The 16,094-nt window shown below is 34.3% G+C and overlaps 1 protein-coding gene across 5 annotated transcripts in view; it reads right to left on the reverse strand.

Moving 5' to 3' along the window:
- The window catches only part of ANKRD12 (ankyrin repeat domain 12), a 118,453-nt gene that overhangs the window by 14,160 nt on the left and 88,199 nt on the right, over positions 1 to 16,094 (reverse strand). For 4 of the 5 annotated variants that reach the window (XM_011366162.2, XM_011366163.2, XM_023534184.1 and 1 more), the window contains 3 exons: positions 6,781 to 11,474; positions 3,757 to 3,855; positions 612 to 755 (listed from right to left, as the gene is read on the reverse strand). In XM_011366162.2, coding sequence (XP_011364464.1) covers positions 612 to 755; positions 3,757 to 3,855; positions 6,781 to 11,474 — 4,937 coding nt within the window. The remainder of the gene's footprint in view (positions 1 to 611; positions 756 to 3,756; positions 3,856 to 6,780; positions 11,475 to 16,094) is intronic. The other variant, XM_023534185.1, reaches the window with a different exon arrangement.

The following is a 16,094-nucleotide window of genomic DNA, read 5'->3' on the forward strand; positions in this document are numbered from 1 at the left end:
CCCCAGTGCTGGAGCTCAGAGTGAGTCCATCAGCAGTAAGTTCGTGCATGGGCCCTTTAAGAGGAACGCCTGTTACTCCAGCAGACCCACTTCTCACTCAGCCAATCTCTGCTGGTTTTCAGACAGAATTTATGGGGACTTACCTTCCCAGCACTGAAACCCAGGGCTGGGGAGCTTGGTGCGAGGCTAGGACCCCTTGCTCCTCAAGTGGAGACCTTCGTACCTGAGATATCCCTCCTGATTTTAAAATGCCACATGTCTCTGCAACTCCCCTCCTACCAGTCTCATTCTTTGGGTGTGTCACTTAAGAAACAAATTACAAGTTATCTATAGGGGCACTATCCTAAACATATAGCTGTTTTATAATAGCCTAAACACATATCTGCTTTTATAATATAAGCTTTTAAATTATAAACATCATCATTAGACATTATGTTAGAGGACTTTAGAAAATACAGGATCAGGTGATATGGGACTACTTTCAGGTGGTTCGAAAGAGTTGATTTCTTCCTTGAACTTTAATGATTGTTGAAATAAAGTTTCTTCTACGGAAATAGATTAAAAAACACCCCATTCTAACAGCATTCTAACAGTATCAGTGAGCACTTTACCTGAGCATCCAGTGGCACACTGTAGACTTCTGCATCCAGTAAAACAGTGCATGCACTAAATGGCAGTGTTTGATTTGCCAATGTTCTTGCAGCTCTGTAATGAACTCGTAGAACTTCCTGTTCATTAGATACAATGAGTTTTTCCTAGTTGAACAAAGAATTTTAAAAAATCAATTCTTCAACCACTTGTTTTCAAATAAAATAAAACCACTTAAAATGTGCTAAAGAATCTGTGTCTCAGAGTAGTTTTTTTCTTCACAGTAAGCTTGAAAAATTTAGGAACTCTTAGTGTTCTAAAAATGTAAATAATTTTTTTTTCCAAATTGGCATTCTCTTTTAAAAAGTTTGCTTTCTCTCTTCCTCTTTTGTTCCTTTCTTTTCAATTACAGTTGACATTCAATATTATTTTATATTAGTTTCAGCTGTACAGGATAGTGGTTAGATATCTATATAATAAAAATTATCTTTTAAAGTGTACAATGGTGACTTTTAATATATTCACCAAGATGTTCAATTATTGCCACTAATTCCAGAATATTTTCATCATTCCCAAAAGAAATCTCATAGCCAGCAGCCACTCTCCATTCTTCCTCTTTCCCTGGCAACTACTACTCTATTTTTTGTTTCTATGGATTTATTCTGAACATTTCATATAAATGAGATAAACAATACGTGGTCTTTTGTGACTGGCTTCTTTCATGTTGCATGTTTTCAAGGTTCATTTGTGTTTAAGCAAGTATAAGTACATCACTCCTTTTTATGGCTGAAGGATATTCCACTGTGTGAATATACAACATTTTATTTATCCATGCACTAGTTGATGGCCTTTTGGGTTGTTTCCATCTTTGGTCTACCATGAATAATGCTGCTATGACTATTCATGCTCAAGTAAATAACTAGGAATAGAACTGCTAGGTCATATGGTAATTCTATGTTTAACTTGTTGAAGAACCACCAAACTGTTTTCAACAGAAGTATCATTTTATATTCTCAACAGCAATGTATGAGGGTTCCAATTTTTTCACATCCTTGTCAACATCTGTCATTACGTCTTTTCTTATTATAGCCATTCTAATGGGCTTGAAGTGGTATGCCATTGTGGTGGCAGCTTCTCTTTTATAAAAAATATTTTCACAGAAATAAACACAATGTACTCTGATGTTAACTACTTGTAAACCTCTGATAATCACAATATAATCATTCCTTAATGTGTTAGTTAAGTGGGGTTCAAAATTTCCAATTATGTAACATGAAGAGTTACCCTATCAGAAGGTTAATGGAATGATCGAGGCAATTTTCTGCATTTAGCTGAAAGGGAATTCCTAGAGTCCAGCTGCAGATACCATCCTGATCCTGGTGATAGACTTGTGCATCTGGTGGTAACTATCTTCTTTGGCTTAACATCAATTAGGAGAAGTCTGGTTAGCACTTCAAGGACAGAGGTAATGATATGCCTAAATATTCCACTTGAGATCATCATTCTTAATGTTGTTATCTTTAAACTTCTAGAGCAGAATCTCTCAAATAATGTCTTCTGAGAATGGGTTTTACATTTCCCAAAGCATTGCTTCCACTTAGTTCTTAGGGAAGGCATAATGGGGCATGGGGCCGGGGCTCTGGCTGCAAGTTGTGTTCATTCATTTAATATAGTATTTAAATGCTATTGTTTTCTATGGGAAAAAAACCTCAGAACAGCAGTTCTTAAGCTGGGTTCTTCACATGCTCAACAATCCTATAGATAGAATGAGGAAAGGGTCATCTGTAAACTTGGATGGGAAAAGAATGTCTTTATTTTCACTAATCTCCAACTGGCATTTCTTTTAATTATGAACATATGCCACAAACCACAGTAATATAAGAAGTATGACAAGTATCTTTGTCATCCACATAAATCACAAATATTTTCAATTTATGTTATAGTTGTTGTAGATGTTGTCCTCCAATATTTATACTAATTTCTTCTTTGAAATTCCAATAGTTATCACACACAATAGCAGTTTTCCTTTATAAAGATAACTGTGCAACACAGCTGTCCTACTATCAAGCAATTCTGTAGCTAGTAGTTTATTCTGTAACCAAATTGTTAAGTTGTTTATTTTCACACTGGTTAGACATTTAAGTTGCTTTCTAGTATTCTGCAATTCTAAATTATTTTGTTGCTCAATATGTGGAAGGATGTGAGTCATTTTCACTACTTGTTAAAGTTCTGCAAATTGTACAGTTCAAATGACAACTCTTACATGTGTGTAAGGTGGCATGGCTTTTGTATGTGCCTGATAGGTAAAAAAGCTATTGATATGTATTATTTCACCTAAATTCTTAGTGCTAACAAATTGCTCATGGACATGGGTCATGCACAGCATTGTAAGTTCTGTTATCAGTGTTTCTTTATTTGTTGTTCTTGTAGTAATGCCATAAATTTATTTTAAAACATGATTCTGAGAAAAGATTTTATATTTAGAGATTGTTACAGGGGTTGATGGCACAAAAAAAGGTTAAGAACCTCTGCCCTAGAGAACTAATCATATATGAATCAAAGAAATTATATACAAGGTTTTGTTTATATATGAGTATGGGTACATTCCTGTGAAAAAGAATCATAGCTTCTACCACATTTTCAGAAGTTCCTGACTCTCCCAAAAGATTAAGGTGTTATTTTTGTCAAGCAAAGTGAAATAACTTTTATGATTTTTATAAAAAGGTTTTTCCCCCCCTGTCATTTCATGTCAAGACTAACCAGTAGAAACTAGAATACTAAGGCAGACCTAAAAGGGCCAGTAAGCACAGCCTTTGTTAATTTTAAGTATTTTGCACCAAAGTAGTGCTGGTACCAAGCAACAATTCCAAAATGTGGAAATCCAAATGTCCAACTAGGAATTTATTGTTACAGTTCTGTAAATCCGACAAATGACAAGAAATTATTAGACACTTTTATACATCAAAAAATATACTCAACATGAATTGTAACATGGAAGAAGCTATCCTAAAACAGGCTTAAAAATTCTCCATCTGATTGCATAAGCACAAGGTAACAAACAACTTCCCCAAATGGTTCTAAATAAGAAAAATTCACTAACATAAAATTGTAGGCCATCATAATCTATTGTGAAAAGTTACTTTTAGCGTAAATGTAAATATTTCTTACCCTTTCAATACTGTGTTGCAAACGTAGTTTCATCCTTACAACTTCCTGTTGCCGAAAAAGCTCTTTAAGTGGATCTGACAGTGAAGGAGGTGGTGTAATCTAAATTAAAAAAAATTAGTTAAACGTATTAGGTTTCATTTATAATAATAGGCTATTCTTATAAAATTAAGCCATTTTAGTAGATAACTTCATGAAAATATAAATTCTGATATTCTCTGAAATGATAATAGTAACGATTATACAATTGGTTGTTACTGCTCAATTTCAACTATTTAAAACACAGTGGGGCATTCCAGCAAACTTACATGTTTTGAGACCATAGCAAATTTCAAAGAGCAAATCAGAAGGACTAAAGAAGTTATTTATTAAAGAGATATACTTTAAAGTATCATTAAGTGATAGCTCACAGACAGGGAGAGGAGTCTCAAAAACAAAAAAGCATCTAGCAAACAATCCTGAAGATTATAGCAGTCTGAGTGTATCAGTACTCAGTGTATTGTAGAAATGGTAAAAATCAAGCACTAAAGTGCTGAGTTTTACATTTAATGAATTAAGTCTTTTATAAAATAGGTGAAATTGTTTTCTAATAGACTTGTGGTTTCCAAACTTCTTTATAACATGTGATAATCCATTTTATTTATCCATACTCCAAAAAGCTTATGATTGGTTAATCTCTAATTTGATTATTCTGGTGGACTGTGCTTTCTGGTAGATGCTGGAGGTTCAGAAAGCTGACCCAATCTATTCATGTACTCTATCATTAACATAAAGACACATCCAAGTATGGCAACAAATGTCTGTGATCCTTGAATATTCTTCTTGTTGTACCATATCATGAAGCACAATGTTTGTCTCATCTTCAGAAAAGTCAGAAGAGTCAACTAAGTTATACTGTGCCAGACATACTGAGATATATTCCTTTATCCTAATAGGCTGACAATAATTATAAGCTAGGACAAGAAATGGGGACAATATTGATACTCCAAGAAGTTCTCATTTAAATAAGTTCTTTAAAGTGTTACCTATATTTCAAGCCTATGATACAACTGCATTTCAGTTAAAATTTCTTACCCTTTAAGGGGAAATAAAAGAAACAGAAAAATTCTTAGTGTGTATTCTTTGAATCATTAACAAATTATTTTGCTTAAAGTATGACCAATTTACTTATAACTCTATTCTTTTAAATCTACTACTACTGCTTATCACTAGTAGGGTTATATAAAAATCTGCCTTTTACGATTTAAAAGGCACTAGCATCAGGTATATTCTGTGGATGTGGGACTAAAAAACCATCTTTCTTCAAACTTTTTTTCTCTGAACTGGGCTTTGGAAGGAGGAACACGTGGCAAAGGCTTTGTGAAACAGACAGCCTGGGGATCATCATGTACAGTAGGGTAGTAACTATAGCCAAGCCTAGAAAAGTATAGGAAGTCCTTGTATATGCTGATGGAGATTATGGTCTATAGAAAATTGAGTCTCTAAAGATATTTAGCTGGGTAGTCACATAATCAGATCTGAGGGTTTTTTTTTTTAAAGGGAATGAGGACAAATCATTCTTTGTGGTCTACGTGAAGTCTAAGGTCAGAGCGAATGGCATGGTATATGGTTATATCTGCCCCCACCAACCTTCCAGGAATGAGGCACTTAGCTTCCAACTCCTAAGAGTGTTTGTTGGTGGCTGACAGTTCTCACTGGAGTTCTAAGAAATGATGATTCAGAGAAGCAAGCTGGTGTGGCCAAGGTCATGTTTCCTTCCTGACTGTAGGTTATTTATCAGAAAGGCGATCCCATTCCAGAGATCCCATGGGTTCGGCTGAGGTCATTGTTGCAATTGCATTTCAGTTCAATTTCTCACTCTGCTCAATTCTGCTTCCTTCACACACTTACATGTATTGTTCCTCAGAGCACTCACCAATAAATCTCTTGCACACAATCTCAGAGCCAGCTTCCTGAGGAATCAAACCTATGTCTGAAAGTCATTTAGGTGAGGATGCCCAGGAAGCAAATACATTTGATTCTGGAGGTCAGCAGAGATGATATGGAGATTTTTTATAAGATTTTTTGGGGACTAACTGGCATATGGAAAGACTGCTGAAACCATGGCGATAGATAAGACCACACTGACAAAAAGCTGACTGAAGAACTGATTCCTAGACAACTCAGATGTTTAAAGTGTGGATAGAGGATTAATTAAAAGAGATAGAAAGATGAGTCAGTGAGGCAAGAGAAGCAAAAAGAGAGGAGAACCACCAGGAAAGACTGAGGCAGAGTGGGGGGATTTTATGAAGATTAAGATGGCCACAGTGTCAAATATGACTGAGATCAAGTAGAAAAAGAAAGAGGTCAATGAATCTGGCAATTACAAACTCACTGGTGACCACTGCCAACGCATAACAGTCAAAAGATAAAAAGGAGGGGATATAGAAGAAACATGAGGCACAGACTTCTCTCCCAGAGCATGATAGTGAAGGAAAGAGAAAGGGTGAGCTTGACAAACTGACATAGTCAAGGGGTAACTTTTTTTTCCTAGGATGGAGACCCAATGTTTGGAATGGGTGGATAAAGGCCAACGGAGTGGGGAAACTGAAACATATACTAGTGAGAAGTATTTTAATAGAGGAAGGTTCAGAGAAGACTGGAGGGAATAGGATCAAAAGTACATGTAAAGGAATTACTCTTTAAAGAAAGGTACAAAAGGAAAAGCAGATAACGAAAAACAAAATACTGTAGACCAGTATTGGTCAATAAGGCAGCCACTAACCACACATGGCTACTGAGCATTTACTGAAATGTGGCTAGTTTAAATTGAGATGTACCGTAAGCCCACCAGATTTCAAATAATTAGCACACACAAAAAAAATGTCAGTATAATTTTTCTATATTGGGTTAAATAAAATATTACATTAATTTCACCTGTTTCTTTATACTTTTTAAAATGTGGCTACTAGATTAATTTGAAACTACATATGTGACTTGCATTGTATTTCTACTGGATAGCACTGTATATCTAGTGATGTTACTTACTGTGGGAATGCAAATCTTGCTTAAGGGGTTTCCGTCCAAGAGGTACGATCCATTAAATGTCACGTATTCATCATAATACTGAGGTGCTTGAGGAATAACGCTACACAACAATTTGCGCTTTTCTTCAATTTTTTTCCTTATATGCAAGTATTCAAAATATGGATTCGCTCTCTCTGAACTGTATGGTTGAATCTCATCTAGTTTCAGAGAATCTACAATGGCTGCCAGAGACTGTTGAGTTTTCTCTTTTGCTTGTAGTAAAGACGGACTCACTTGCACAGGTTGAGGTACACGCGACACTTTTCTCTTCCGTGGGTGATGAATTTGAGGATCATCTTCTTCAGTTAATCTTATTCTTCCTCTGGGAGATGAAGATTCACTGTCTTTTTCTGGTAATAGTGTACAGCTAGCAAGAATCTGTTTGCTTTGATTTGCCATTGTATTTGCTTTGTTCCTAGTCATCCTTTGAGGGATTTGGCTTTCAGTTTTATCATCTTCAGCATTTTCTTCTAATTCTACTTTAATTAGTTGACCATCTTTGTGCATTTCTGGCTGAGCTGGTTGCTGTGAATGGTTTTCCAGATTTGATAAAGTGCTTTGTTGTGATTCATCATCTTCAACAGAAAGCAAACACTTTTCACTTTCAGGATCAAGTTTTGGATTATCTTGTTCATTTAGGTTTCCTTTTGGCATCCCTGCATTTTCACATAAATCAGAATCGCACTTATCATTCAAATTAGTAAAAACCAAACTCTCCAGTTTTTCTTTTTCATGTGAAATAACCTGAATATCAGAAATGCTATTTTCAACCTCACGGCCAATGGAAGACTTATACATTAGTTTGCTAAACGTATAATGTATATTTAGCTGGGAAGAGGAATCACTTCCATTAAAGTCCTTTCCTGATGGTAAAACAGGCAAAGTATTAGCTTTCTCAAAATTTGGCAATGCTTCTTTAATAGTGCTTTCAGAGTACACTGGAACAAAGGCATCTGTCTTTTGAACATCTGTTAGGGGAAAATTATTTTCCATATCTTTTGTAGATTCAGTATCAGTATCTAAAACAGAACTGATAATTTGAACTGCATCTTTCTGTTGTAAAATACCTGGCTCTTGATTGGCAACATATGACAAAGACATATGTTTAGAAATAGATTCAGCATCTGCAAGTGACTGGCTGTGGAAAGAGCAAGGTTGCTGTGAAGGCAGAAAGGCTGCTGCATCCTGAGCACAAGAGTTTACTGGCAGTTCAGCCTGGTGCAGAGATAAAAAGTCAGTATTCTGTTCTTTCAATATTTTGTTTTCGGAATTACAAAAACCCTGGCCAGAAGAATCTTGATCAGGTGTACTAGAATTTGGGCAGATAAAGTCACTGGTGCTTAATGATTCCAGTCTATCAGCAGGTATCTCCATTTTATTTTGGATCACACCAACTTGATTAGATGGCTCTAAATGTACAGGACTGTCTATTAAAGTGCCCACTGGAGCAGTATTCTTGATAACATTTATATCGGTTGAAATATATTTGCTGTTTACAGATCTAGATGGAGAGGCTGCAAAACTGGAATGTATGTTAGACACATTTGAAAGTTCTCTTTCAGGCACATTTGAAGATACCTCAGGTTTGGGAGAAGGACAAATATCTCTTGGCGCAGCTAAGCCACCTTGATTGTTTTCTTCTATTGTTTGGAATTGTTTTGTATGTTCACAAATGACAGATGGCATGCTACACTTTCTAACTTCTACAGTTGGTCTCCCCTCGTTTATAACTAGTTTAACATCATCTACAGAAGATGATCGGAGATGGGATGTTGGAAGTCTGCTTGTATATGGTGGTTTAATCCGCTCTGGCAGTTCAGGTAGGCTATCCAACTCTCTTTCATGAAGGGCAGGAGATTTGGCAACTGGCAGAAAAGGTGACTGGGAAAAAGACATTTGGGAATCTGAACCCTCTAACATAAAGTCAGAGTCATACTCAACTGGAAGCCTTGGAGTTGTCACTGTAGTATGACAGGAATCTTCTGAGCTAGCAACCGAAATCATGGATACAGATCTGGAGCTGAGACCCGGCTTTTCACTTTCTGATCTAGGAGATCTGTTTAAGCTATTATCTGAAACAAAGGATGATTTCCCTAAATTCATTATAGTTTTGGTGTCAACAGATTGTGATCTGTTACTTATAGCATCTTTACATTGTTTCTCCTTGGTATAAGCATCAGTCAACTCTGAACTCTTTGACCTCATAAGCTCTTTATTTTTGGACTCAGCTAGTGCATGCTTTGTTATTTTCTCTTTGTCTTTTACTTTAAGTTCTAAACAATTACGATTTCTCAACCGTTCCTTTTCTTTTTGCTTAATTTTTTCCTTATGTTTTTTGTGCCACTGTTCTATTTCTAGGTCTTTAAGGCTCAGCATTCGTTCAAAACTTGTCTGCATTAAATCATCATTCAGTAACCTCTTTTCTTTAGGTCGAATATCTTTTGATACTAGTGATGACTTAGGTTTGGGCTTATCTGCTTCAGATTTTAGTCTGAGTAAACTGTTTAGTTGAATTTTATCCTTATGTTTGTCTCGTTCTTTGTATCTGTCTATATCTTTATCTTTTTTATCTTTTTCTTTTCCATCAGGAGTTTTCAAAGGTTCATCTTTTGTTTTTTCTTTAACAGATAAAGTTTTGTCATGTTGTACTTTACTACTGTCTGCTATACTTGACTTCTTCTCTTCCTGGAAGTGTTTGCAATTATTTACACTTTCTTTATCTCTAGATTTTTCCTTTTTATCTATCTCCCTGTCTTTATTTTTGCTTTTTTCTGATTTAGTGTAGTCACTATTATCTGACTGTTTGTTTTTTTTTTCCATCAAGTGCTTTTCTTTGCTTTCCACTACATGCCTCTCTTTTTCAGGTTTTTCTTTGTCATGTTTTCTATCCATCTTTTCTCTACTTTTCTCTCTGTCATCAGTTTTCTTAATAGTAATATTTTTTATCTTCTCACCTTCTTTATAACATTTCTCTGTGTGATGTGAATATAGCTTGTCTTTTTCTTTTATTTTGTCAACACATTCACTATCTAATTTATCTTTCTCTGACTTATGCTCATGTTTTACCTTCTTCTCTTTTTCAGAATTTTTTCTTTCAGCTTTCTCAACATCCTTTTCTTTACTTTGAAATCGTTTCTCAGATTTCTCTTTATTTTCTTTTATATGTTTTTCTTGTTTTTCAATTTCTATTTCCTTTTCCATTGAATGTAATCCTATAGAATCCTCACTGGCACTTATACCTAAAGAACTGAATTCTATTTCTTTATCTATAGGTACATTCTCTCTTTCTTCTTTTAAATCTTTTTTTTCCTCCCTAAAGGATTTCTCACTTTCCTTTTTGACCTTTTCTCGTTCTTCTTTAAAGTTCCTCTCTTTTGAGACATGCTTTTCTTTGGGTGATTTATCATCTTTTATGTTTTTTTCCAACTTTGACTTTTTTTCTAACACTAGGGAGTCATGTTCCATATTCAAAAAGAGATCTTCAGTTTCATCACTTTTAAAAAAGTTCTCTTTCCAAAATTCTCTATCAAATTCCACACTCCGCTGCAGTTCTTTACCACCATCCCTATTTTTGTATTTTTCTTTTTCACCTTCAATTTCTTTTTTATGCTTTTCTTTTTCCCTCTCTTTATGTTTCAATTTATGCTTTTTTAATGTTTTACCCTCTTTATCCATTTTTTTCAGCGTGCAATCTGAATTTTCAAATGCTGGACTATGATCTTCATCCTTTATTTTAGCAATTGACTTTTCGGCAAATTCTAGGTGGAAATCTTTCTGATGTTTATTTTTTTCCTTATGCTTACAAGATTTTACACTTGAACTCTCTGGCAAGAATTCAGATTCTGTGTTATCATACCGAACAAGATCAGGCTGTAATGACATTTCAGAACTTCCCGGTGATAAACATGTTTTGGTATGTTCTTGCTTTAGTGGTGCTGACTGCTTTTCACTTAGTCCACAAGAATGTTTGGGAGATTTACCAGTGGAAATATGAAATAAATGTAATGATGTATCATCTTTTGGGCTAAAAGATTTCCTAAAATTCCCCTCCTCTCTGGTCTTTTCTGAACAGTCTAGAGTAGTATTAACTGTCAAGTTTGTTACTCTCGTATTTTCTTTCCCCTCTTTTTCTTGCTTCAGCTCTTGGTTCTCTTTATTTTTGTTCTGGTTCTTTAATTTTCTTTTAACTTTGCCTTTCTGTTTGTGTTCATTTGAAACTCCATATTCCTTTTTGGTTTGTATATCAGAATTTGATGTTTCAGGGACAGAGCATGGAGTAGAAACCTTTTTGTTCTGAAGAATTTCTTCATCTGAACTTTCAGAACTTGAATACAATACCCTAGATGGCTTTTGTTTTTTACTTCTAAATGATTTAGGAAAGAAAGCTTTTTCTTGTTTTGCAAATAAACTATTCTTTTCTACTTCAGATTCATTCTCTTTTCGTAGCTCTTTCCTAAGAATATGCCTATCATCAATCATTTTATTTAATTCTTCATCATCATCATCTTTGAACTCATACTCATCAAGGGCAGATGGAAGAGGAGCTTTACTGGGAATTATTTGTTTACTTTCACTGATGAGAGAGTCTTTCTCAGTCTCAGAGTCAATATTTTCATCAACGCTGGAAGGATTTACAGACCGAACCTCTTCAGAATCTAGAATAAGAAAAGAAATCTGTTGTTGGCCAAGACAATTATCAGAAAAATAAGATAGAGAAAAAAATAGCATATATAGTAAATATTTTAAACAATTCAGAAAAAAATTTCAGATTTATATGTGAATGCAATAAAAATATGTAAGAACTCTGCTACAAGTGTCGTGGAAAAGCTTTATAGAAAATCTGCTTCAGGATGAGATCCCTTGACACCTCTAAAAGCATACAATATACTAAATTTATAATACATATATCATAAATACACAATATGAAGAAATTCACAACCCAAGGAACTTAGGGAAACACTGGCTACTAACATTATGTAAAATTTTACATATATGTACATTTTTTTCCTGTACAGACTATTTAACTCGATTCTTTATTGCAAAAAAGGTTAAGAACCACTAACTTAGAGTTTAATTAAGTAAACATCAGATTGTTTGATATGTTTCAAGAATTTTTGTTATTAAAATCTTAAGGGATCAAGTGATTCCCATAATGGACAGTAATTTAAATAAAGGTGAATGGTTTTGACTATACAAGAAATGACTACTTGGTTTAAAAAAAAAAAACCCAAAGATTACCCCCTCATTACATAATCAAGATTGTAACAGATAAATTGAACATGCAATTTGAAAAAAGCTACTCTGTTCTTTAGCTTTCTTATCTATAGTAATGTATCCTGATATATATTTCAATATAATAGAGGAAATAATAGGCCCAGAATTCCTACATATTTTTAAGTACACAAAAATTTAAGTACATAAAAATTTAATTGCATCCAAACTGTTGTATAAATGTACACAAAGTACTGCTATATTCTATTTCTTGATATCATTTCTAAGAAAAATATTTTATTCCTTCTAGGTGGGCACCTTAGCTGAAATGTTGTACACATGGGGCCTCTAACTGAAAAGAAAACCCAGGCCTCTCTGACCAAGGGGGTAAGAGTGTGGGGGAACCAAACTCATTACAAAATAATACTTCATTTGCTAAGTATTTAATATTAAAATTATAAATTTAATACATTAATCTTCTTCTAAAGTGATCTAGCTCTCAAATATTCTCTTTACACAAAAATTCAAATTCCAGGAGTATTTTGGAATGTCTATAAGGTATTGTACACTGTAGAACTCTAGAGAGATCACTATCTTGTTTTTGGAGAAGATATTCCAAGACAATATTACTAAATGCCAATGAGTTATATAGTTATACTGACACATGGTATTAGAAAAGAGAACATTTTTGAAATTATAATTACTTGTACATATGCAAAAAAAAATAACTTTCCATTTCCAATTATCAATACTGCAATACAAAGTATCAAACTACAAAACTTTGTTGCAAAAAAGTAAAACCTACTTTAGTATTTATTTTGGTCCTCGATTATATGAATACAAAAATATGTTCTTATGCAACAGGTGTTCTCTGTTAATCTCTTATTTATAATTTTTTCTTAAGACTTCTCTACTGGTAGTTTTCAAGGATTTAATTCTTCATGGCTTATGTATAACTATATTCCGTTTTTTTGTTAGTTTTACTGGAAATGGAGTATGATTTTTTCCCTTTGCATATCCCACAAAATCTCAGTTCTGCACTTAGAATCAGTCATCAATAAATACTTATTATGCTCCGACAGGCACACAGAGCTAGGAGCTAGTAGTGACAAGATGAAAAAAAAAAAAAAAGCCATGCCTCTTAACAGTTATACAATCTGAGAACTGTTACAATGGCAGTAGATAGTAGGCCCAAACGGTGCACCTGGGAGATTCTGCTTAGGAGAACTAGAGGAAAAAAGCAGGCTTCTCAAAGAAGTAGCACTGAAGCTGAAACATGAAGAATATATAGGAATTTCAGGAAGGATTTCAGGGCATGAAAATTAATTATAAATAGGTAGCTTAAATCACAGCATGTATATAGTTTCATATATGCCTTTTTTTATTTAACAGATCATAGACATTTTATTTTGAAGCTACATTTTCTTCACTACTATTTTTAAGGGTTGCATATTACAATGAGTTAATACATAATCATTTAAACAGATTCTTTTATTGAGGGGACATTCAAGTTGCTTCCAATTATTTGATATTGTAAATATTTAATGATGCAGGAAAATTTTGTATATATCATTACTTGAAAACAGCAGTATATCAATTTGTGTACGTGTATGTGTGTGTAGGAAAAAAGAAACAAGAGAAATACATCTAAACCGGATACGTGTTAAACTCTGGCTGGAGGAAATATAGGTAATTTTTATTCCATTCTTCAAGCTTTCCTGTATTTTCCAAATTCCTCACATAACACATTGCTTTCATCATCACAAAATTTTTTTTTTTAAAAAGTTCATCTTAAGGCTGCCAACATGGCATCATCCTGGGGCTGTTAGAAGGAAGAACCATTTTCAGGATCTCCAGCTTCTCACCAGTACCTCCATAGTCACTTCTCCGGTCTTCTTGACCAGATATAAATGTAGAGGGTACTCTCGCCCACCTGAGGCACTGTGGGCATTAGAGACCTGACCCTGGAACTCTAAAACATCATTGAATACTGAGAGTGAACAAAGATAGTCTTGCCTTATCCTAATGTTTGTGGGAAAGACAAAATAAGCAAGAATCATAGGCCAGACACCCATCCGTGAGGATGGAGGCTTCTGACAACCAGATTTGAAAGTAATTTCTCCTTGATGGAGTGTCTGCAAAGAAAGGAAATCACAATCTAATGGAAGGAAAACATGCAAACCAATGATCTCAAGTCGCTTCTCTAAGTGCTGTGAGATGCCAGAGAAAGGCATTGAGTTTTGTCTGTAGCATCTCAGGGCCTTGAAGGCACGACCACTGGCACCAGAGCACAGGAGAGACCCTGCCAATGCCAGAGCACAGGGAGGACATCCTAGAACCGTTCACTTTTATCTGTTTCTCCATTTTGCCTTTTGTGCAGTCCTAGAGATCTCCCTAAACTCCTTAATCTACCACCAATGGATTTCATGGACTCATCTTTACTTCTTTGACTCTAAAGTATAAAATAAAGAACGAAACTGTAATTTTTGGGGTGATCATTTAAGTTCTATAAATGTCTAGACACTATGTTGTAAACGTGAAAGAAACATAATCCAGAAAGTCTAGTGTAATTGAGAAATAAAAAATTTATTAAAAAAAAATTCACTAATACATGTAAAATGGTATCTGTTTGATTATTGGTGTAGCTCATTTTTCCACATGTATTTCTTCCCATAACATCACTATAATTTCTTTAGCCTATGTTCTTTTGGTCCTTTTTTTTTGCCTATGCATATTTATACATTACTTAAATTATACTACACATATATATCTTATGTATATTTTACTTATAGTGCTTATCATTTTGAATATATGCATTAAAGGCTAAATTCAAATTCTCTAAGGCTTACACATATATGTGTACCCAAAGAGATGCAAGGTGGTTTCTCATTTGTGTTTCTGATTCATCAACTGAAGATAATTAAGCAATGCTTTCCGATGCAGATATACCTTTCTTCCTACGGTTCTTTTTAAAAGACTCATATTTTTAAAAAAGGGAAGTGTCAGTTCTAAAGTGAATAAGTTAGCCTGACACTCATTAATGTTCATGATGAGTGGAATCACTCCAGTGAAGGAATGTAACCTGACTTAGTCACTGAGTTGCAGGTACCTATCAAGCTGTCTCCTCTGCACAGTGGTACTCAGAGCCAGTAGCAATGACCAGAAGCTGGCTAGTCTGTGATCTCAGCAAAGATCCTACCTCTGTGGTGTCACTGCAGACCAGACTGAAATCCCTTTTATTCTCTAAGCAATCTTAGATCTTTTGATTTACTCTAACTACCCAGGAACATAAAGCGGGTCCTGAACTCTAGTGTAGTTGTAGCTTTTTAAAAAAGTGTTTGTTCTGTCTTAGGAGATGAGATGATTGTTTGTAGTGAGAAAATTACATAGATTCTCTATATCCTCAAATTCTTATAGTTACAATGGCCATGGTTATCACTATACTAAGTTATTTTCCATTCTGTTTGAATATTTTTAGTTTTCAATATCTAATCAATAAATTTAAACTTGTATTTAAAACATTTTATCAAATTAATTCTGAAAAAAGCTCATTTAAATCTTTAATGTTTATCATCTCAACAATTTTATTTGGGAAACTAAGAAAGAAAAAAAGAAGGTTAAGCAATCATTAACACAAAATTTTTTGTTAAAGCATTTTTCTTCATAAAAAAACTGCTAAATAAAATAGAGCTTAATTGATTAAAAACACAAGTACATTTGAAAGTTGCTCTGGTACATCTTGAGGCACTTTCAGAAACTGCCAAAAAACACTAGTGACATCTAGAGAATAGTTAAATGTTATTTGAAATCACTATTATCCTTAGGCTTGACTTTTTCCCTTCTGAAGCTACCAGAAATTTCCATTTTTTTTTTCTTGTGTGGTATTCAAAAAAAGCAGCAAGCAAATGGAGCCGATGTGACTAATGTAGGGAGATGACAGTACATAAAGTAAAGCCCTTCTTTAAAATCTCTCCAAATAACCAGTATGCATTTGACAAAGCAATTACATTTCACATGCCTAATAAAAAAAGTCAGCAGATGCTGGGCTTTTCGGTTTGAATTAT

This window comes from Pteropus vampyrus, unplaced genomic scaffold (assembly GCF_000151845.1).
Source record: "Pteropus vampyrus isolate Shadow unplaced genomic scaffold, Pvam_2.0 Scaffold122, whole genome shotgun sequence".
In the NCBI taxonomy this organism is placed as follows: Eukaryota; Metazoa; Chordata; class Mammalia; order Chiroptera; family Pteropodidae; genus Pteropus; species Pteropus vampyrus.